The sequence below is a fragment of the Zeugodacus cucurbitae genome, chromosome 3 (assembly GCF_028554725.1).
Source record: "Zeugodacus cucurbitae isolate PBARC_wt_2022May chromosome 3, idZeuCucr1.2, whole genome shotgun sequence".
Classification (NCBI taxonomy): Eukaryota; Metazoa; Arthropoda; class Insecta; order Diptera; family Tephritidae; genus Zeugodacus; species Zeugodacus cucurbitae.
In genome coordinates this window covers 29,750,137-29,772,427 of record NC_071668.1, presented here as the reverse complement: position 1 = coordinate 29,772,427, position 22,291 = coordinate 29,750,137, and the positions used below count along the sequence as shown (strand labels likewise).

Below are 22,291 nucleotides of genomic sequence, written 5' to 3'. Positions count from 1 at the left end.
TAGAACCACCATCAATATATGGCTTGTGGTATGCCACATGTTGTGGTATGTGGTATTTGAAAATGTATGATAGACAGACAGGCATCTACTGTAGTTGTCATTACAAAACACCTACTTGAGATCTCGCATTCATAAACATGGTAAGGTATGTAGAGCATTAACCTTAGATGATGAAAAGTTCGATCATTACATTTACGAATATCAAAACAGGACGTTTTATATAATATAAATCGATTCGCTCTTCAAGAGGATTTAATTCGCAGTTAGGAGGTACGGTTATTTGCTAATACATAGAAATGTACATTCGGTATATACGTAAATTTTATCGAGGTTAAGTGACTCGAGATTACTTACTATGATTGGTATTTAAAAGTTGCACTTATCATTGAAGTGTTAAGCTAATATTGAAAATAGTAATATTTTTTTCATTGAAAATAAATATATTTTAAAACTAACCATAAATTAGTTAATTGTTTCAATAAAACCAAACAATTTATTTAATGAACTTTATTTCTCACGATCTCTGAAATCGGCGGACATTTGGATTTTGCATGTTATTTTAAGTTGGAGTGCATTGGCTTTAAATTTTTGTATGTATGTTATATGAATCAAATACAGTATGTAGCATGAAACGGCATGTTTGTTAATACATTTTAGTGCTGTGTTTGTTTGACTAATATATTTTTAAGAATACGATTAACAACAACTGGTCTACTTATAGTTATAGTACATTCAAACACTTCGTGATCAAATGAATTTTAAATTATAATTTTACATATGAGTTTGATTTCATTACTGATTTTCATTATTGTTTTGGTTTGTATTAAATTCGAAATTTGATACTGCGTTCCAAAGTAGACACGAATTTGTATGAAATCATCGTTTATTGAAAATGCAAGTTGTCATTGTGATACAGTGACACTATCAATGGATTCTCTGCCTCACAATTCACGACTAAGTACCTTTTAATATTACAGTTAATTACATAGAGTGAATTATTTGTGCTAATTTAAGTTAAATTAAACCAACGTAAGTTACGTTAAGTTAAGTTTTATAGTATGTATGTTAAGCGCATATGTAATTAAATGTCTTTCAACATTTCAAATAATACTTTTCCAGATTTATTAAATAAATTCCTAAGACTACTCAATGGCACTAAGTTTAAATATTACGAATAAGTCATGCTTGGAAATTCTACAATTAAACTAGAACTTAAACGGAAACATGAGTATCAGTTGAAACTTACGAAGTAAGTGCATTTCTTAAAAACTTATTTGACTAAATTTAAAAAAATTAACTGTAAAGTCCCTAACTAAAATTACAAAAACCTCAAAATACTTCCTTCCGCTCTACTTTTTCGATAAACAGTTTAAAAGCGCATATAGTTGGCTAAAAACAGTGGCAGCAGTTGACTGAGCCATGTGGCCAATTGTTTGCCAACGCCGTTGCAGTGATCGGTTTGACAATCCTGGCAGAAGGTCCGCACGACATTCTTTTCGGTGGGCTCTTCCATACAGCGATCCATAGAATCGGATTTGTTGGTGTAGTAGCAGAAACGTTTTGTAACCGTTTTGCCATTGACTATAAGGAGTACAGAAAGAGTGATAAATCGACAATTACATTTACTTAAAAGTGAATATATAGCACTTACTCTCTTCAACTGTTTTGCGACAAACGGCGCGCTCATGTTCGGAATTTGTGGTACTGCTGCAATTGCGCAAAACATTAATGTTGTGTTCCTTCCTCACTTCGGGATCGGGTATACTATCCTCATCGAAGCTTACTCCACAGAAATCCTCCGCGCCAACTGTTTCCGAGCTGCAGTGCCAACATTCCAACTGCTTTGGCTCCGCTGAAGAATTTAACAAAAAATAATATAAATTGAAAATGCAATTGAATTTAAAAATGAGTATTGAGAATTCATAGTTCAATAAAGCAAGCGTCTAAAGATTATCTAAGAGAGGCAATAGTGAAGATTACATTTTATTTTAAACGACGAAGTAAGAATTCTGTCAGGGGAAAGATGATTGGAGGAAATTTTTGAAAATTTGTTATGGTCCCTAATAAATTAAAGTTATAAACTACTTGAATTACTCAGTCTGCCTCAATTGGCACACTTTCCATATAACAAACGAATGTGGCGACGAAGATAAGGGTTAAGTTAGTATACTTTCGAGTTTTCGACTAAAAATATTTTAATTTACTCAGGAAAACACGAGAAAACCTAAGGAAAAGATAGTAGAGAAAAGCAGTACTAAAATCGGTAAAAAAAATATAAAATGGGCGTGGCGTCGCCCGCTTTTGGTTAAAAACGACATATGAGGAACTACTCAAATAATGAAATCTGGTACATAATATTTTCTTGACGCCCTGAAAATAATGAAATCGAGGAATTCTATTATTCTATTTAATAATGTGCCCTCACTATCGTGCGACTTCTTTAACTTGATGTTGGAAAAAATAATAAAAAAAAAAATAAAAAATAACTGCAGAGCTAAATAGAGAAGGTACAATCTTCTATAAGAGTGTACAGCTACTGGCGTACGCCGATGATATCGATATCATCGGAAACAACACCCGCGCCGTTTGTTCTGCTTTTTCCCGCATGGATAAGGAGGCGAAGCGAATGGGTCTGGAGGTGAATGAGGACAAGACGAAATATCTCCTGTCATCAAGCAAACAGTCAGCGCACTGGCGTCTTGGCTCCCACGTCACTATTGACAGTCATAACTTCGAAGTCGTAGATAATTTCGTATACCTGGGAACCAATATCAACAACACCAACAATGTCAGCCTCGAAATCCAGCGCAGAATCACTCTTGCCAACAGGTGCTACTTTGGACAGAGTAGGCAATTCCTCTCTCGACGAACCAAAATCAAACTCAGTCGCTTATCATTCCCGCCCTGCTTTATGGTGCAGAAGCTTGGACGATGTCAACATCAGATGAGACGACACTAGGAGTTTTCGAGAGGAAAATTTTGCGCAAGATTTATGGTCCTCAGAACATTGGCAACGGCGAATACCGCAGACGATGGAACGATGAGCTGTACGAGTTATACGACGACATTGACATAGTTCAGCGAATAAAAAGACAGCGGCTTCGTTGTCCGAATGGACGAAAACACTCCAGCCCTGAAAGTATTCGATGCAGTACCCGCCGGAGGAAGCAGAGGAAGGGCCTCCACTCCGTTGGAGGGACCAGGTGGAGAGCGACCTGGTTATACTTGGAATCTCCAACTGGCGCCGAACTGCGAAGGAAAGAGAAGAGTGGCGCGCTCTCATCGATTCGGCTATAACCGGCAAAACGGTTGAACGCCAATAACATACATACAATGTGCCCCCTAGCTCCAAAATTCCTAATATTAGGGTTTTTAAAAATCCGATGAGCTTTATACCGTATATATCAGTTAATATGTGAGACATTTTAGCTAAAAGAAGTGACCATATAATCTTGGAGCTTGTTGATGAAAATTAATGAAATCGGTCCATGAGTTATCATTCATATAAATTTGAACTTCCATAACTCCAACTCATGAATTGGCAATAGAAGTACAATTTCATATATATCTAAATCGATCTTTTCGGCCAGGGTAATACAAAACTTAAAATTTCACTATAGAGGCTGCATTTCAAAGAAGTCTCTCTATATCGTATGAAGGCGAATATGATATTACACTTATGTATCGCATAAATCATGTAACAAAGGCATGGCAAAGGCATGGCAACTGAAATTACAGAATACATTTAACAGGTTTTAGAAAAATGTTATGTTTTAAAGAAAACTAGAAGTTTTTCCTTTTGTGAATTATGGTGCTTCACGTTAGAGAAGTTCGACTGTATATGTATACATAAAATAATGACTTTCTTTATTCTACGGGATTTTATGCCGAATATGGTTTATTTTGTGTATTATCTTATTAAAATTTAATAAATAAATTGCGAGAGTATAAAATGTGCGGTTACACCCGAACTTAGCTCTTCCATACTTTTACATTTTAACAAAGTACATACATATGTATTTAGATGTTCATATGTGTAAGAAAAACCTCAGTCCACAAGCAGATAGACAGTTGCGTTTAAGTAAATAAATTACTGCCAAGGAGTGAAAGGCCAAATTGTGGGTGAAAGTCTATGTAGGCCCAATAGAGATCTGTATGTACATATGTGTGTGTAGGAATATATGCTCTTGTTTTATACAACCATTGTTGACATCATCACCGCCAAAGAATATATATGTATAAGTTATAAGTACATTGTGTACGACTGTGTGTATGTATGTATGAATGTGACAGAATGTGAGTAAATACAAAGAAAGAAAGTGTGGGAATTTATTACTCTCGTGAACTAGTTAGTGGCACATCCCGACATGAAGTCCCAGTCAGTTGGACGCCTGCTCTGCGATTGGTTTCTCTTTCGAAAATATATATAGATATATATGTGTGTGTAAGCGTACGCATGAAATCAAAATTAATTGACATCTTCGCGGGTGAGGTACCTTCTACTTTACGCTTATAAATTGAATAAAAAAACTGAAAACTGCAACTTACAAATGTCTCGGTGATAAAGTCTTCATAACAATGAAATATGCACTTTGCACTGGCTGCGCTTTAAAATACAATGCTTTCCACTATTATCCTCAATTCATTTCTTTCATGAATCCTTTCGCAGGAAATGTCACCGCTTGGCGCCAATTCCAACTACCCGAGTAACACAATTTCAAAGGACAGCCAGACAAGTGGCGCCGCTGAGGCGCGTGTTCTAATTTTCAGCGCTTTCTATGCTGATTATTCTTGTTGTTATCATTGTCTGACGGTCGTAGTGGTTGTTGCTGTTGCCTTGGCTCCATAAATATTGCTTGACGCCACACTCAAACTCCCATTATGGTTCTAGTAAATCTAGAAGAAACGCTGTTGACCAAATACTCTTTAAAATTGTTGGTACCAAACAACGTGACTTGGAAGCAACCACAAACGAGGGCGACAATATTTATTATTTATGTTCTTAGCGTCACATACATACATACATATTAAATGTAAAGCTTTAAATATATTGTTGTGTTACGGATATAGTTTTGTGGTGGAATCACATTAACTAAGCAAAATCCACGATATGAATGAATCCACAATTAACTGGATATATAATGGATAATATAAATAAATATTCTATATCTAAAATTAATGTTGAAATAATAGGTTTTTTTTTGTATGGAAAATTGATCTAAATCAGCGCTTTAATCATTCAAAGGCCAGTTAGTTGATCAATTAACAGTTGAAGACAGCTATTATATGTATGGGAAGTGGGAATGATGATCACCCGATTTATCCTAGCTTTAAGCTAAATAATGCACAAAGGAAAACCAGTCCTTTATCCATCTCGTATAGTTTAATACTTAGTAATTCCAAAGGGCAGAGCATAGTTAACATATTATATTTTTACAAAAGTTTATAATTAAACACTATAGTTATATTTTCAAATAACCCTCATGTCACTTCAGACTGGGCTTTTTTTTAGCATATATATGAAAAATATATATTTCATATATATATATATATATGAAAATTTTATTCATCCACGATTTTCATAAGGTCGTTTGTTTATGTCGGTATATAATACACGAAAGCGTACGCTGAGTCAACAGGTATAATTTAATGATTAATTGACTTCTGACCCAATTGCTATTTATTTGGTTCCATTTGTGTAATGACGAGGAGATAGTGAAGGATTCAAAAGTTCTCAACTGCCATACAAACTGTCAATAAGAAATACAGTTTGCCCTACGAAGAGCAACGACCATTCAAAAGTGAACTTCTCGCCCATTTCCGCACGCATTACTGAAATGGCACAAATGGAAATGGGTTAATACAAATTGGCAAAGCCACAATGATGCAAACATAGTTATGCACTCACCATCTATATCAATCTACATTACACATATATATAACCAAGTAGCACAAGTATGACTTCAATGGAAGCCGCAAAATATCCCGTTCCTCCTAAACTTCATTCGCTGTTGCATGTTCAACTTTCCTTCTCTGGCTACACATATACATCGCGTATTATTACACATTACGTCCCACACAGACCGCACAATGACCGCTCGTTTGGTTGGCGTTGCCATGGCGAAATATAACCTAGTTGGCGAACAACTGTGTATGTGTTTGTTGTCATGGCTGCACCTCGAAATGAAATGAAAATTCAGACAACACCTTGTTGAGGACCTAACCGATCCTCATACTCATACTCGCACCAAAGCCTTCAATTGTCACTAGGCGGCGCTGATGTGGTTAGCTTTTAAGTCGCCTTTCTCTCTCGCTGTTGCATTAATAAGTAATTGCATACACCGTTTAGGGTGTTGTTGGGGGTGTGCCGAGACGTTTGCATGTCAAGTTGCTCATACGCCATGGATGACCACAATTTATTATCATAAAAGCCACGAGTTATTCTATTCAAAGTGTAAACAATCTTAATACTATACATATAAAAGAGTTTTCTTTCAATATTAAATATTGACATATATTAAGAAAGACATCTTCGATTACAAGAATTTTATTATCCCCATCGTCGTTGGAAATTGTGTGCTTCTTTTGTTAACCGTAATATGTGTTGTCTTTTGTTGAGGAAGCAAACGTACGCTTCTAGATTTTAATCCTTTACTTTAATTAATATTTCATTTTACTCAATTACAGGAATTTCTTTATTTTAATAGTGGAACAAGCTAAGTATGGAAAAATGTTGGACATCTTGTTTTACACTTCTTTAAGTGAGAATTGATTAAGGCTTGACGATGTGACGACAGAAGATATTTACTCCTGAAGAAAATAGGGGAATGGTGTAAACGGAGCACTTTAAGAAGTGAACACAATTGCTATTTTGAATGAAATTGCGAATCTTCATTTTTTAACGCAGCAATGTGAAAAATTTGTTTTCATTTCGACTTTCAGGATTATTAATTATTCGTTAATTGCTGGTAAATAGCATTGCAGGAAAAATTCTTACAGCGCAAATTCAAAAGTTCTTTTGATAAAAATGCTGTGGAATTTCCCACTCAAAAATTATAATAAAATTTACGTCAGAATATGTATAATAATATATTCAAAATATTTATGCTATGTGCTAATATATATTTGAAGATTAATATTTGGTTAAGGTGGTTCTGGTTTTGACTAAATTACTTTAATTACTGAGAGTATATTCTTTAGAAATATTAATGCTATTTTAAGAAAACGGAATAACTCCAGTAAGAATTTTAACTCCCGATTAAATTAGGTCCATCAACATCCAAAGTAAATTGGCACACAATTATAAGAAACTCATCTTCTTTGATTTTTTTTAACAATATATGAAACATTTAATGAAATTTTAGGTAAAAAACAACAGTCACAAGCACTGAGGTTCTCATGTTCGGTATCGGAAGTCACACTAGAAATGCAATATTTGTGCAAAGTTTTATTCCTTAATTTATGCTTAATTTATATATCGTAAAGTGAACGAATCAGAAAATTGTGTTATAAGGAAAGTAGGCTAGGTTGTTCAGTCGATTGTATTGATTGTATGCCAAAACAATGTTATCCGTAGTTCCTGAGATATATTTTTTGACCCATAAGCAGCAGAGTTCACGACAATCGGATAATTTATTCCAGTCATGGTGCATCATTTCTGTACCATCTCTACCCTGGTATTTAGGGTTTCTGATGCTTTATGAAAATCTATGACCTTCCGTGTGACATTCGGTAAAAAAAGTCTCAATTAGACATATGGACCACCTTTATGTTAATATTACTAGCTTAGTGCCTTTGTTTACCTTTGAAACTATTTACGGGTACACAAATATATATGGTTATATATGTATGTGCGTATGGAAAAGTTATGACCCATCAAGAAAACTTTGTACAAGTTGCACCCTAGAATTATCGAAATATAAATATATTGTCAAACCATTGAAGCAAGTGTTGTTCGTAGCATTTAAAAACAAGAAGTTATTTGTAACTAAAAATAAAATATTTCCACCACTTGGTTGTCTCAGAATGAAATCAGAAAGCATTTTATTTACCTTTATTCTTAATTACTTATGTGTGTCATTGCATTTTCGTGGACCTTTAATTTATGTAATTAATACTAAACCTAAAAATATTTGAAATACTCGATTGTTCCAACCGGGCACAAAGAACACGTGTGCATACCAATATACCATAAATGCGCTTGCCTATCGCGTCGATTTAATACACATTTCAGCAATTATTTGTTTACCTTTCCCTTTCAAACTAGAATTAACAATATTTTGCTTGATGAACAATTCTGTTAAGTAATTCTGCGCCAATAATAAAATGCGTGTAAACTGTGGAAATTTGCCTTAGTGTAAACATTTACATTATACTAATTACCAATTTGTTGTGAATGGTTTTATTTGTGGTAAATTAACATAACAACAACACATACACACACAAGTATTCGCACTTATTACACATTAGAGCTGAGGTTTTTATAGCTTTCGTTGATTTTTTTATTAAAACTAATTGTGAAAAGTGTATTTGTGGGATGTAATATATACAAACATATTTATACCAGTAGTAGTATGAATGTATGTACATGCATATGATATATGAGATACACAGTCACTCAAACAAGTGTTCACATGTTTGTATAGTGACTAAAAATACTATAGAATCTGGAATTAAGTACTTTAGATGTCGTACGGGATTCAGCACGATCCACCATCGACTTAGTAACGCGCTTAACGCCCTCATCTAAAGTGGCCACGGGGAGTAATATGTACGGGCATATTGAATATATTAAAAATTTGAAAGCGATTAGATGCGAATGCCTCTATTCGAAAAAGAAAAAGATGAGATAGTAATACAAAAATATTTGAAATTCTTTGGAATTTGGAAAGCTTATCAGCCAATGTTTGTATTTCTTTTAGCATCATCAAAAAAATATAATTTAATAACAAACCGCACACGTAAAACATAAGCAATCTCATAAAAATATTCAAATATTTAAAGGTGATTGTGTTTGGTGTTTTGAAATAAATTGCAATGTGTAACTTTATCTGTTTACTCAAGGTCACAAGTTTTTTCCAAGCACCTTGCTGATACTTATATACATACATATGCGTCGGAAAATTCTGTAATTGTTTTTAAAATTGTTTAACAAAGTAATTAATTGTGGCGGAGCAAAACGGCGCGCCAGCCGACAGACAAGGAAAACACAAGACCAACGAAAAATGCACGTTTGTATGTTTAAGCAAATCTTCATAAATAAAAACACCTGTAGAATTGAAAAATTACAAGTGGCTTATTGCCTCAAAGCCCTCCGCAGCGCAGCTATGCCAAAATTATAAAAGATACAATTTTCTAGTCTTCACCTATTCTTGTATGGAGGGGCAGTACACATGCGATGGACTTTTGCTTTACTACACAATTGTTTATCGCACTTCGCTTCGCATGAAATCTTTGAAAAAATGTTTTCTCTTGTGGCAGTAATTTTAAATATGTTTTATGCCGTTCGAATTTTCGAAGGCTTACATCGCTAAATCTCAATTACTGATCTATTAATATTATAATTAGACCTTTTAGAAGACCATAATATTAGACCGGAAAGGTGCTCTCATTTATTTACATTGAAAAATTTTCCACTTTCAAAGATATTTTATGTCGATGTTTTGTACTAAAATTTTACTTCACATCTTCATACTTTTTCTGGTATTAACCCGAAACCCTCTATTTGGAAACGCTTTGTCATATTTTAATTCGTTTTGTTGTAAAATTCTTAAAATTCGTTAGGCGAATGTGTGCAAAAATTTTCCTCTCGAAAACTTCTAGTGTCGTCTCATCTGATGTTGACATCGTCCAACGTCTTCTGCACCGTAAAGTAGGACGGGAATGATGAGGGACTTGTAGAGTTTGGTTTTTGTTCGTCGAGAGAGGACTTTACTGTTCAATTGCCTACTCAGTCCAAAGTAGCACCTGTTGGCAAGAGTGATTCTGCGCTGGATTTCGAGGCTGACATTGTTGGTGTTGTTGATACTGGTTCCCAGGTATACGAAATTATCTACAACTTCGAAGTTATGACTGTCAACAGTGACGTGGGAGCCAAGACGCGAGTCCGCCGACTGTTTACTTGATGACAGGAGATATTTCGTCTTGTCCTTGTCGTCTTCACCTCCAGACCCATTCGCTTCGCAAAATACTGCGGTTAATTTTATGATCTATTGTGAAAATTTAATTCTGGCGTTGGCCACTACGTTAGAACCTAGATTCAAATTACTGTATTTTAAAGATGTTATGACCAAAAGAAAAACTTTTAGTTGACGAGAAAATGTATCTTGGATCAGCTATTACTTCTATCACTAAAACTCTATTGGATTCTGTGGGTTGACATAAAAAGTGTGTTTCCGATGTTTCGATACATGTATGTTTTATTGACCGCTGTTTTTGATTTCGATGTTTTTTGAAGAAACTTCGATACTTTCGCATCCCTATTGACATAAGAAGCTACTTCCGAAACATAGTCTAGCGGTTCAAGGTTAAAGAGGGTATTAACAGAGGAACAAAGTAATCGAAATAGTTTAGAGAGGATCTCTTCAGCCGATAACAACAATAAATGTTACTGTTGTGTATTTTGTAAACCCCAAAAGAGTAATATGAATTCAACTCTGTCTACACTTATTTAGTAAAAAAATGCAAAAGATTGCATTTGAAATTTGTGGAGGGTGTATATAAATATACCTACAAATATATATATGAACGCAGTGCAAAAGCAGCGACGTCATTTAATATTTTGATTTCCTTTGTTATTTGTTTATATTTGCTGAGGTTGTGTATGGATGGCAAGATAACTCATATAAAGAGAGAAATTAAAATAATAAAGCACCGTTTATCCAGCAGTGCATCATTAATCCACGGCGAATCTGTGTATGTGTGTATTTCAATATATTGCGAAAAAGTATTAAAAATCGCATTAAAAGCCACAAGTGGCTGTAAAGTGATCGTATACATATATAAACAGACATAAATATATACGACTAGCTGTATATGTTCATACGCTAATATGTATATAGATATGCCCAAATGGATTGCCTTGGCATCGACACCTTGAATAAATGGCTTTTTGCGTGTACATGCCATAAAGAAATTTGCCTGAATTGATTGTTTCCACGTTCGCTCCCTTCAGACCGGACCGCCTGTCTGCAATATTTATTATTCATAAATTACTGACTCAGTTTAAAGAAAAATCGGTTAGTATAAATGTTTTTTTTTTTAATTTATTTCTAATGTCAAATATTGAAGAATTGCAGACTGTTTAGCTGTTTAAGCTATTCTAGAGGAATCTTTGTTCGCTACGAGTCATAATGCATTTGTAACATAATACAAGCGAAATGAATTCCCTAAGGCTGATATATAGACTTTAGTCAAGAAAGTATTATCAGATGAGAGCAAGTTTTCGAATGATAATGCAAATAGGCATTATTTTCAATAAAATCTCTCAGACATATGAAATTTCGAGGAAGTTGTTTTTTCTGTATTCTTTTCATAAAAATAAGGTTCAGGGGAAACACTCATAAAAAATATTTGACATATGCCATACGTAGTGTATATCAGCGCCGACAAACAGCTGAACTCAATTATAGAAATATTTGAAATTAGTAAACGTTTTAGCATAAAATATTGTCTTAGAATCCCAGCATCAATATATTTAAAGGAGAGCCCGAACAATTGGTGAGATGTATTTGAATTCTAAGCGCATATTTTTAAAAATATCTCAATTGAATTTCAAATCGACCTTAGCGGTCGTGCCTGATCAGATACACTCGTATATTTGAATATATTAAGTGATGTACACAGAAAAGCAACACAATTAGTAATTAAAAATTTTTCACGGGAAACTTTTGTCCTTGGGATCTTTATTTCAAAGGGAATTGAGTACACCAACATATTCAAATAAATTACTTGACAGCTAATAAATTGTTTAAAATCAAAATAAGTAATTTATATTTTTCTATAGTTCAGAGCATTGAACTTTTGGATTTTGAATTCAATCAACAAAATCAGCAATTAACTAAAGGAAAATAATTACGTAAATGGATTTTAATGAATAGGTTTTTATTACTTGCAATTGATCTTACTAACATCATAATAGTCACTATAGAGCGCTATTCAATACAATAATATTTGTACTTTGCTTGTTAACTTTATTTAACATTTTCTTTGTGAATAACCGAGATCTATATGATGCGAGATCTGTTGGATCCCCTTGGGTTTAATAACATTTTTGTTTCAATGCTGTTTTGCGGTTAAAATTCGAAGGTCTCAACTGGAAATGCTCAATATTGAAAGCCATACCGTCACCTGAATAACCATGTATAAAATATACATGTAGAGTTAAAAGGTATGTTTAAGCAATTTTCAAAGCATTAATTGTTTCAAATTGAATTCATTTGAACAGTGAACTGAAGTGAATTAAAAATTGACTAATTGACTAATCCTTGGACTAACCAATGGAGCACTGTTCGCGAAGTAGACAGGTTTTAGAGAATGGCAAAAAAACCATTTCGGAAAACCATGCGGGAGTTTAAAGTGTTTGTCTATAAATTGGGTAATTAATAGTTCGTTTAACATTGTAGATTTGAAGCCTAACTATTTCGAGATCAACATGAAATAGCGTAACTAAAGCGAGCAACCGATAAAGAATTTTATAATTATTATTTCTCCTAATTAGCTAGCAATTATTTATGAAAATTGTTTCTGCATTTAGATCATGTTATTAAGAAATACAAAATTTATTTGTTTAAAAGAAATTCAGAAATTCTCTTCATTCACATTCATTCAAAGGGTGTGTCGTAGATTGAGTTCTTGTCCCTTGTGATATGATATCCCCGTTAAATAATCATTTATAGCTTTAATTTAATCATTATCCTTACGAGCCTAATTAATTTTTGTAAGTAGATACTCATGTGTCCTTATCTATGTTAGTGTATGTAGATGATGAATATGTGTAACTTAATCGCTTCAAAGAAATGTCCATTAAAGAACACCATATTGCTTAAACATAAACATACGTCTATGTACGTAAGTAAGTGCGATCTTATGATGAATGCTTCTTACATTAAAGCACCAAAGCAATCATTTATCACAAGGAATAAGTAAATGGAAAGGAAAGGTCATAACATGGCATGACTTTTATGTTATATGAAAGCGCTTGGATGGAATTAAATTTAATGGCTGGACGTCGTAATTAATAGCATGTTGATCCCCACAAAAACTGGACACATTATTTAACAAATAAATAATTTAAATTACATTTTATTCATTTCTAGTTTGCTTATTTCTTAAAGGTGATTTTAGGATATCAACTTATCAATATTCTACAACTCGCTGGTTATTATTAAAATTTAAGCTTTTTTCTCTAGTTGTCCAATTTTTTGTAGATCGTTTCGTCTCAACTATCTGAAGATTGGCTATTCAAAGGTAAAATTTATCTTTGGGCAAAATGTTTCTGGGAGTTCCACTGGAATGTTAAAGCACTTATCTAGGTATAACTGGCTTCATCGATTATTGAAACGAATGTCATGAAAAGTATTAGATCTGAAACCCTGTTTACGTTATTTTACTTTACATTCAGTTTATGTTTGTCGACAGTGGGCATCGACTAAATGAATATTTTGTTATTCAATTCCACTGCGCAGGAGTATCGTGTATCGCGCCTCTATTTTAAAAAGCATTTTCTAAAATATTTACTGATGAAAGTTTTTTGTGCATTGACTATCGGAAATCGAAAAAACTACGTAATTTAGCGCTGCTCAAAATTGTAAAATATATTTAACGTTTGTTTAGCCATTTGCGAAATAAGAACTGGCAATAGAGTGCTTTAGTGTTGAAAGAAAAATCCAGAACCCTGAATTTAAATGTGTAATTACCTTATATTTTTGGGTTTTCGAAAACATGTACAATTCGCAAATTTGAGCTGGCTTGGTTTTAATTAGTTCCCGTCTTCGAGCGTGCGCTGTAATTCTTTTTTGTGTCACCTATTAGAACTTTTTGTGCCCTACATGTTAGCCTGGTATGCCCGAAATTGAAGCGACCAAGAAATAAGAATTTATTTTGTATTTTATAACTTAAATTTGCTTTTCTATAGAAAGACCAATTCGAAATTGCATTGGTCAATTCATATGATCAAAAAGGAAGGTATAATTTCTCTTAGTATTTTCCACAATAACTCCAACTTAGTTTGAACAAATTTACAGTTTTGCCATAATGAAAACTTTTAGAATTGTCTTACGTACGACTTATGTAAGTTTAATACAGTAGTTTTCCAAAATAACGAACACATTAATTGTCAGGCCTTTTCGCTATATCGAATTAAAAAAAACGAGTACTCACTTAGAGGTATTTTTATCAATAAAAATGAGTTATATATCAGTAATTTGCAGTTTAATAAATTGTTTTTATTAATTATTTGTTAAAAAATGAAAAACCATAACAAAACAATTCAAATCCAATAAATTCTTCCAAAATGGACCAATTCTGACACTTATACTTCTATTTGGTGCTGATCAATAATTTTAAGCTTTTTTATAAAATTCAACATTTTTTCAATTTGCACATTTCTTTTGAATTTTTTCCAGTTTTATTTTTAATTCTGGTTCGATGGTATTTGATTCTTTTCTCTTTCTTCATATGTCTTCTTCATGTTGTTCGTCAAACCGAGTACTTACAAATCTCCGATGTTCATTATTTAAGGTACTCAATGTAACAAATTTGCTTGTTTGTTATAAGCGGTTTTCGTTAAAGCGAATATTTGTTATTTCGGAAAACTATAAATATTTAATGAGAGGAAGAAATGCAATATATATATATATTTTTTTCATTGAAAAAATATCAATTGCTCGTTTCATGCAGATTTATACGACTTTCTTCCCTTACCGAGTTTAACTCAAATATCAATAAAATTATTATTTAGATTTAACTGAGTTTCTTCACTTATTTACCGTGATAATCAGGTATCAATCTTGAAATGAAGAGTAATTGAAACTACCTCTGAATTTATGAAGGCCTCTTTAGGCAACCGCATTAAAATTAAAAGCGTAATGCTTATAGATGGACATTAATTTTCATAGAGTTCTTGTTATAAAATATCTTTCACAACCAAAGATTAAGAATTGCTAATACCCACCTTTACTAAAATGCACCGCCAAGATAAGGCAAATTCCGCCCAATACAATTTTCAAGTCCTTTTGCATTTTTCTTTGTAGCAATCGCTTACTTCCGGCTAAGTATCAGCAACGACTGCAGGGTGTTTCCGTTTTACTTCAAAGTACCACTTTGACCTTGAGCAATTGGGGCCTCTCTAGCCTTTTATAGTTATATCTATATCTATCTCAAGATATCTTTTAAGATTATTGCCTTTGTTCTATTCCACTTCACAGATCACGAAGCAGTTTAATGCCGATTAACTTCTTCTTAAATATTTGAGTTATTTTCGCGACAATGTGGCGCCATTAACCGTTAAACTCAAAGCAATGTGCAATAGTTTTCTTGTAATTACTCGCACGTGAGCGGCAAGTAGAACGCGATGCTAACACTTTCTCTAGTGGACGTCGACTAAAGCGAGCAGCTGCTTGTGCCGACGAAAGAAGCCACCAACCACCCAAATGACTAGAAAAGCGAGCACCGCCAAACGGCTCTAACATTTACAACAACATGCATAGTAATTTTCATATTTTCACAAGTGACGTCGTTCGTCGCTGCTGTGGCCGAGCTGCTGCTGTTTCGTATTTTTGTATAATTCTGTAGTGCTAAGAACTGTAAACAGTTTTCGTCACTGGATTGTCGTTGTTGTTAGTTCTGCTGTCGGTGGTCGGCTGTGTTCCCATTGCTCTATTTGCCACTAGCAGTGGGTCACTTGTTTCTTTAAGCCTCCCTTGGCGCCGTTGTGACGGTGGTGATGACATCGTTGGTGCAGAAGAAGGTGGCAGTCCTAATGGCGCCATACGAAGACCAACATTAAATACGAAACTCTGCATTTATCCTTTCGGAAGGGGGATGCTTCAACAGTTCAGTATGGCAGCCACTGCGCTCATATACCACATTTAAGAGGCGGTGTGTTAAATAATTTCCGGTTTTGGCATGAAATGATAACAGTTTGACGGGCACTGTATCCCAACGACTGTTGACAACTGGATTTCCGTCAAAGAACGAACCGTTTTCAAAGAACGTATTATACGTTCACACACATTTGAATACACTACTCAAATTATATTCACCACATTTTAATACGAGGTGTATAAGGTATCTGGGAACGGACAGTGGAGGTATATAACTAAATGGAAGTGTATTATAATCGTGTAATTAAATAAATTAAATATAGCACGTAAGCGGTTCCTACACCAAATATATATATATATTTAATGAAATAAAAGATCAAAAACAAAATAAATGTTGGTTAAATAGAGATTCAAAGATAACAAGTTCAACGCTCAAGACAAGTCTTCGACATTTAGGAACCCTGACCTTTGTATGAGACCTAGTAATCAAAAAAAAAAAAAATTTGCAGCCTAAAGTTATTTATAGTCATTCGTTTAACGAAATTGGTGGATACAAAAGATTTCTGCCTTATTCGAAATTCATCACAACATTCCTAAAATAGGAAGAAGAATTAAACCAACATCAGTTAGTAAATTTTGTAGTTTCGAATGAAAGGAATAACTTATTTTGAGATCGCAAAGCGCTTTATCAAAAATATGGTATTTGGCAAGTTCTAAAACAATCGGAAATGTTCCACACAAAATTCAAAAATGTTAAAATCTGTGTATTGATAAACTAAATTCGTATTAATTCTAGTATTTCGTTTGCTTTTCTTTTCATTATTCTAGGTATACATTTTTTGTAATTGCAAACATTTTGGTCATTCTTCAATTAAAGGTCGTCCTTGCTTAAAATGATCTATCTGATTTTACAATGAAGGTGTTCCTATAGATGCTTTATGAGATTACGATCTGAACACTGCGGAGCATTTTTGGTGTTCGATAGAACAGCCACTTACTAAATATTTTGGACTTGTGCTGTGGATTATCGTCTTGTTGAAAGTTCCGATTCCCTGACAGTCCAAAATTCGATGCTAGAGGCAACGTTATCATTCAAATACTTGAATAGTTCAATTTGTTTATTAATGACCCAATAATGACTAATAAAATACTTGTAATTGAGACTAAATGCTCAACACCAGATGCGTATTGCCTTATAGACTATAACCGATCGTCCAACATGCTTTACTGTGCTAGTAATCCATTTATCATCAAACGTTTTATTTTTAATGTGTTTCCAGAACTACAGGCAAATTCAAAAATGCTTTTTGCGTGTGATTGTACCGGCACTTATGAGTTAACCATATGTCTTCGCTATATGGTATGATTTGCAATTGAACCACGCTTGGAACTGGTAGAGGATTTTAGCGGAGCAAACCATCGGTGATATGCGGATAATGAAACCGGAAGCTTACTAATAATTAATAATTGTTATTATTTTTTACAAACTTACTCTCAATTCATAAAACCCAAGTAATAGAATTAACACTATCCGAGCAAGTCGACAACCAAATTTAGTGTTATTACTTTAATGCAAGTAATCGCTGCGTATTTATTAATCAATTCATATTGAAAGTAACAAAAACAAGCGTTCTTTGCAATAAAACGGACACAAATGCTAACAGTCGCAAACTCGATTTGGCTATAACTATGTGTCTGTATGCAAATCTTGACATTAATCTTATTCATTAAACGACAGTGAAATCGGACGACAATCGGCCTGCGGCGAACCGAATTGGCGGGATAAAGAAGGAGGACTGCTAACAGAATGATAGATATAGTACTTAAATTATGTGTAAACAAATCGATAAATGTGTGTATGTATGAGTGCAGAGTGCGTGACGGCCAAATAGTTGGGAGCAGACAGCGCGCATGCGCAATGCGTTGCAAACCGCATTTTTTGCTTTTGGTGAAAAATAGTCAAATGCGAATTGAGATAAAAAAAAAGCAAGAACTGTTGACTTGAATTCTAAACATGGCAACACATATTTACCACATATTGTTTACAATGTTTACCGATAATGCAAAATAAATCTTTACTTTGGGGGAAAAAATAAATAAAATTCGCAGCAGAGACTTCGTGCCACATGCCAATTGCCACGGGCACCAGCAGCCACTCCAACTGGCCGGACACTCTGTGCGTAAATTGTTAATTTTTTGCTTGGCTAGAATTTGACCATAAACCATTTAAAAAGGCATGGCACATGGCCACTGGACAAACCAGACCGGCCAATCAAGTGCGCGGTCTACTCCGATACACATAAGGAGGTAAATACTTATATTTGTATTTAGAAATGTAGCTACATATCTATTAAAGGTTCACATTTTCTAATTCGGCATAATCAAATGACAATACTATGTGTAGGTAGGTTGGTAATGTGGACGTCGTACGACGCGCTTAGGCCTTTAGGAGGCCCATTGCGACAAACTATGAAAACTTAAGCCTGTTTAGGTCGGCAAAAATCCCCCGCTGAACCCTCCGCGAGGGTTCCGACTGGTAATAGTTACCACAGTGTCGCAACTGTGGAGGGAACTGTCCGGTAACGGTCTGTCCCTACCACAGTCGCGAGGTATCTAGCTAAGGTGCGACTCCGTTGTTGAGTGTTTGTTGCTCTTCAATAGCACAGCATTCGGTGACGCAGTCGTATCCTGGTAGGGGGTACAACAAAGGGCTGGATCAAGGTGTCATGCGACCCGTGCCGAGGATCAACCTGGCTGGGGGCCCTTAAATAGCCCAGTCTCGAACGGAGCTTACGGATACCTGACGCCCTCCGTAATAAGATAGCCTTGCTTGCGTATCGGGGGCTATGCGCAAGGGGACATTTATTCCCCTACATTCGTGGGTCCAAATATGAACACTTCAAATAACAAGAATGGAAAATCAGGGAAGTCCGGTCCTCCTTTAATAAAGCCGGAAGGAGCGGATTGTTCCGAGAAAAGAGCAGCGTTTGCAACGAGCTCTAAGACAGTCAGCACGAAGACAGTGGCTATGCCTGGTCTGAATGTTAAGGCTGGCACCAGTGCTGGAACTACAGCTAAGCCAGGTTCCAGCAAGGCAACAACAACAGCGGCACCCGGATCCAAGCCTACCAACCAGAGGCAGAAGGCAAAGGGAGTAGCCAAAAGTTTAGTTGCTGGTGCAGTGCCGAAAGAATGGCCTACCCTCAGGGTGGAAGAGCCATCGAAGGCGAAGTATGCAGAGAGGAAACGCGCTGCATACATTCTAAGAAGAGCTCACCTGCATCCACCAACCAAGGAGGAGCTCACTAAGGAGCTCAAAGAAACCATAGAGTGTGCTAAAGCGGTTCTTCCCAATTTTAGCATCGCTCGACCCATATTGTGCAAACTTCACATAAACCATCTACTAAATAGTCCGAACAAAGCTTAAACATTTGGTTTGGATAGGCGAGCCCGTTCTTAAGTTATAAATTTACAACGAAAAGTGGCATTAATTTTTATATATTTTAGGAAAACTTCTAATCCAAATCCGCCTCTTATAATGATAACGAAAAAAGTTAATTACAGAGTTCAAAGATATGACATTTTCAAGTATCGATATTATTACTTTTATTACAGTAAAGAGAACTAGATCAAGTTCTAGGCCGATTTCATCAGAATATTTGGTATATTGGTTAGGGAAAGGTTTATACTCAAAACCCAGAATATTCATTTTAATAAGAAAACTCTATTTGATCTATACTTATGTATATATTCGACAATCCTTATATACGATTTCAGGTCCAATTTATCTCTTTTTTGGCACCAAGCTACATCATCAAGACTATACATTCACTTAATTTTGGTAAGATGTATTAAATTTTCTCTTACGTATTAACCAATATGACGACACGATTGCTCGGAAATCTTTACGAGGTCTCTTTTGCGTGGCACATTTTCTGATGTTTCATACTTTCTGAAATATTTAAATGTATCAAGCACTTTCCTTTAAATCAGAATTTAAATGCTTTATAATCTCCAAATAATGTTTTTTTTTTAGAAATTCCAAAATTGACTTAAGCATTGTCTTAAATAGATGATCGATACATTTCATCTCTTTTTCAACAGCTGCCTCTCTGACGTTGTGTCTGAATTTGGCTCCCCGCAAAGCTAAAACGGCTGTGTAAACAATATGAAAAGCTCCGTCAGGATCGGGAACAACTTGTCCAAGCCTTTGATACGAAACGAAGTTTCAGACAAGGGGCTCACTATCTTTAATCTATTGCTGTAGAATAAAATAAGAACCCCATAGTTAAATAGACAGGGTGCAATGTTTTTCAAAAGTGTACATAGAGTATGGGGCTAGTAGTCAACGAGGACAAGATGAAATATCTCCTGACTCTCGCGTCACAGTTGACTGTCATAATTTTGAAGTTGCAGACAATTTCGTTCATCTTAGAACCAGCATTAACACAATCTACAATGTTAGCCTTGAAATCCAACGCAAAATCACTCTTGCCAACAGGTGCTGGTGTGGACTGAGTAGACAGTTGAAAAGTTAAGTCCTCGCTCGACGAACAAAGTCCATAGGCTACAAATCCCTCAACATTACTCTCAAAATGATTCTTTTATATTAGTTTAGGTTATCGAATTTATGAAAGTACTTATATTATAAGAAACACCTTAATGTGCAAATGCAGAAGTTTAACAATACTCATTTTCAATTCCCAAACAAAATTTGAGACATTAATTAACTATCAGCTAAATAAAACAAGTTGGTTAATTAATGTTGTGCGAAAAGCAAAGTGGATTCCACCTTAATGGGATTAAAATTATGTGAAATTATAAAAAACAGATTATGATGGAAGCAAAAAGTATTAATATTTACAATACTGAATTCGGCACTCAGCATTCAGCTCGGCATAGAAATATAAGATTCACCTTATTCAAGCGTTAAAAAAGTAGAATTTACGTCGCAATTACCAAAGCAGATATTTTATAATCATTTACAAGGTTTAACCTCTATTTTAATTTTAATCCATATTTCCAATTTTCTCTTGAAGTTCTTAGAATTACTAGTTTATATAACTCTCAATTTACATACATATGTATTTTATAGAAGCTGTAGAATAGTTTAGTTTCGAATTGAACTATTTAAAGTTTCCGAAGTAAATAAACTTCAAAATCTTTTCCAGAAACTATTCCGTAACTCTTTAAACTCGAGAGTAACCCTTCAGGCAGTAAGGTTAGTCACCAAGTAACGTAAAATCAAGTGGTATTGTATGCACATATGCGGGTATGAAATGTAAGTTTCTGTAAACTTTTTTTTGCCCGACGGTTAATTTTTTATCCCCAAGCGCAGACACGGTCATTGTCAATTATATATGCACATATATTCGTCTTTACATATGCCTTTATGTACTTGAAACAAACTATAGCAGCGGTCAAAGGCCAGACGTGCCGGCGTGGAGCCGCAGAAATAAGCGTAGGCGGTGAACGCAACATTCTAAAAAAGCACATCTGCAATCAACGAGGAAGATTAGAGCGCAGCGACTGCACAAAAATTAAATCATGACAAAGGAACGTTGGAAAAAAATAAAAAAGGAGCAATTAAGCATAATTGCATTTCCGCTGATTTCAGAGAATGATTTGAAAACTGCGTTGCAATTCATTAACAGAATACAGTATGGTGAATCCAAAATCAGCGTGGTTATTGATTTTTGAGAGCTCTTTAATACTTGACACCTCAATTACTGGGTAGTTTTTAGTTTTCCATGTAGACCAAGTACAATATTATTATGTTAGGTTAGGTTAGGTTAGGTTTGTAGGCAGATCTCTGTAAAACAGAAGATCTCACTTAGACAGCCTGACGCTGTCCATTGTGGTACCAATAAAACTCCCTCTGGATCAAAGGCCTTTGGATTCAGCAAAGCGCTTGGAATCCGTTACAAATTTCTTAAGACGGCTAATATCGATTCTAACCAATTTGCTAGGATCACCGAAAAAGGGCCTTCTGAGGTGTTTCAACCTCAGTGTGGCAAAAGCTGGACAATGTAGATAGAAATGCTTAGATGATTCCATCTCGCCTTCCTCCATACAGCTTTGGCAAACTTGCATCTGTCACGATCCCAAGTCTCACCGCAAGGGGACCCATTGGACAATGCCCAGTAAGTACACCCATGATGACGCTGAGATGGACCTTGTCCAGAGAAAGCAGTTGAAAGGACCGTTTACGCTCCACAGAGGGCCGAAAGGACCTCGCCACTGCCCAA

At 34.9% G+C, this 22,291-nt stretch overlaps 1 protein-coding gene across 1 annotated transcript; it reads right to left on the bottom strand.

Moving 5' to 3' along the window:
- Nucleotides 1-492: 492 nt before the first annotated feature.
- LOC105215332 (uncharacterized) lies at nt 493-15,631 on the bottom strand. The gene is made up of 3 exons (XM_011189181.3): nt 15,173-15,631; nt 1,652-1,852; nt 493-1,581 (listed from the first exon to the last, which is right to left on the bottom strand). Exons 1-3 carry the CDS (start codon nt 15,237-15,239, stop codon nt 1,370-1,372), a joined length of 480 nt encoding a protein of 159 aa, XP_011187483.1. The 5' UTR covers nt 15,240-15,631; the 3' UTR covers nt 493-1,369.
- Between the last annotated feature and the right edge of the window lie 6,660 nt (nt 15,632-22,291).

What these genes read in the sequence shown, in the direction of transcription:
- LOC105215332 (XM_011189181.3), bottom strand. Translation starts at nt 15,239, where the DNA reads ATGCAAAAGGACTTGAAAATTGTATTGGGCGGAATTTGCCTTATCTTG. An exon ending in GGCGGTGCATTTTAGTAAAG is followed by an intron (nt 1,853 to 15,172) that starts GTGGGTATTAGC and finishes TAAATTCTTCAG; the next exon opens with CGGAGCCAAAGCAGTTGGAA. An exon ending in TCGCAAAACAGTTGAAGAGA is followed by an intron (nt 1,582 to 1,651) that starts GTAAGTGCTATA and finishes TACTCCTTATAG; the next exon opens with TCAATGGCAAAACGGTTACA.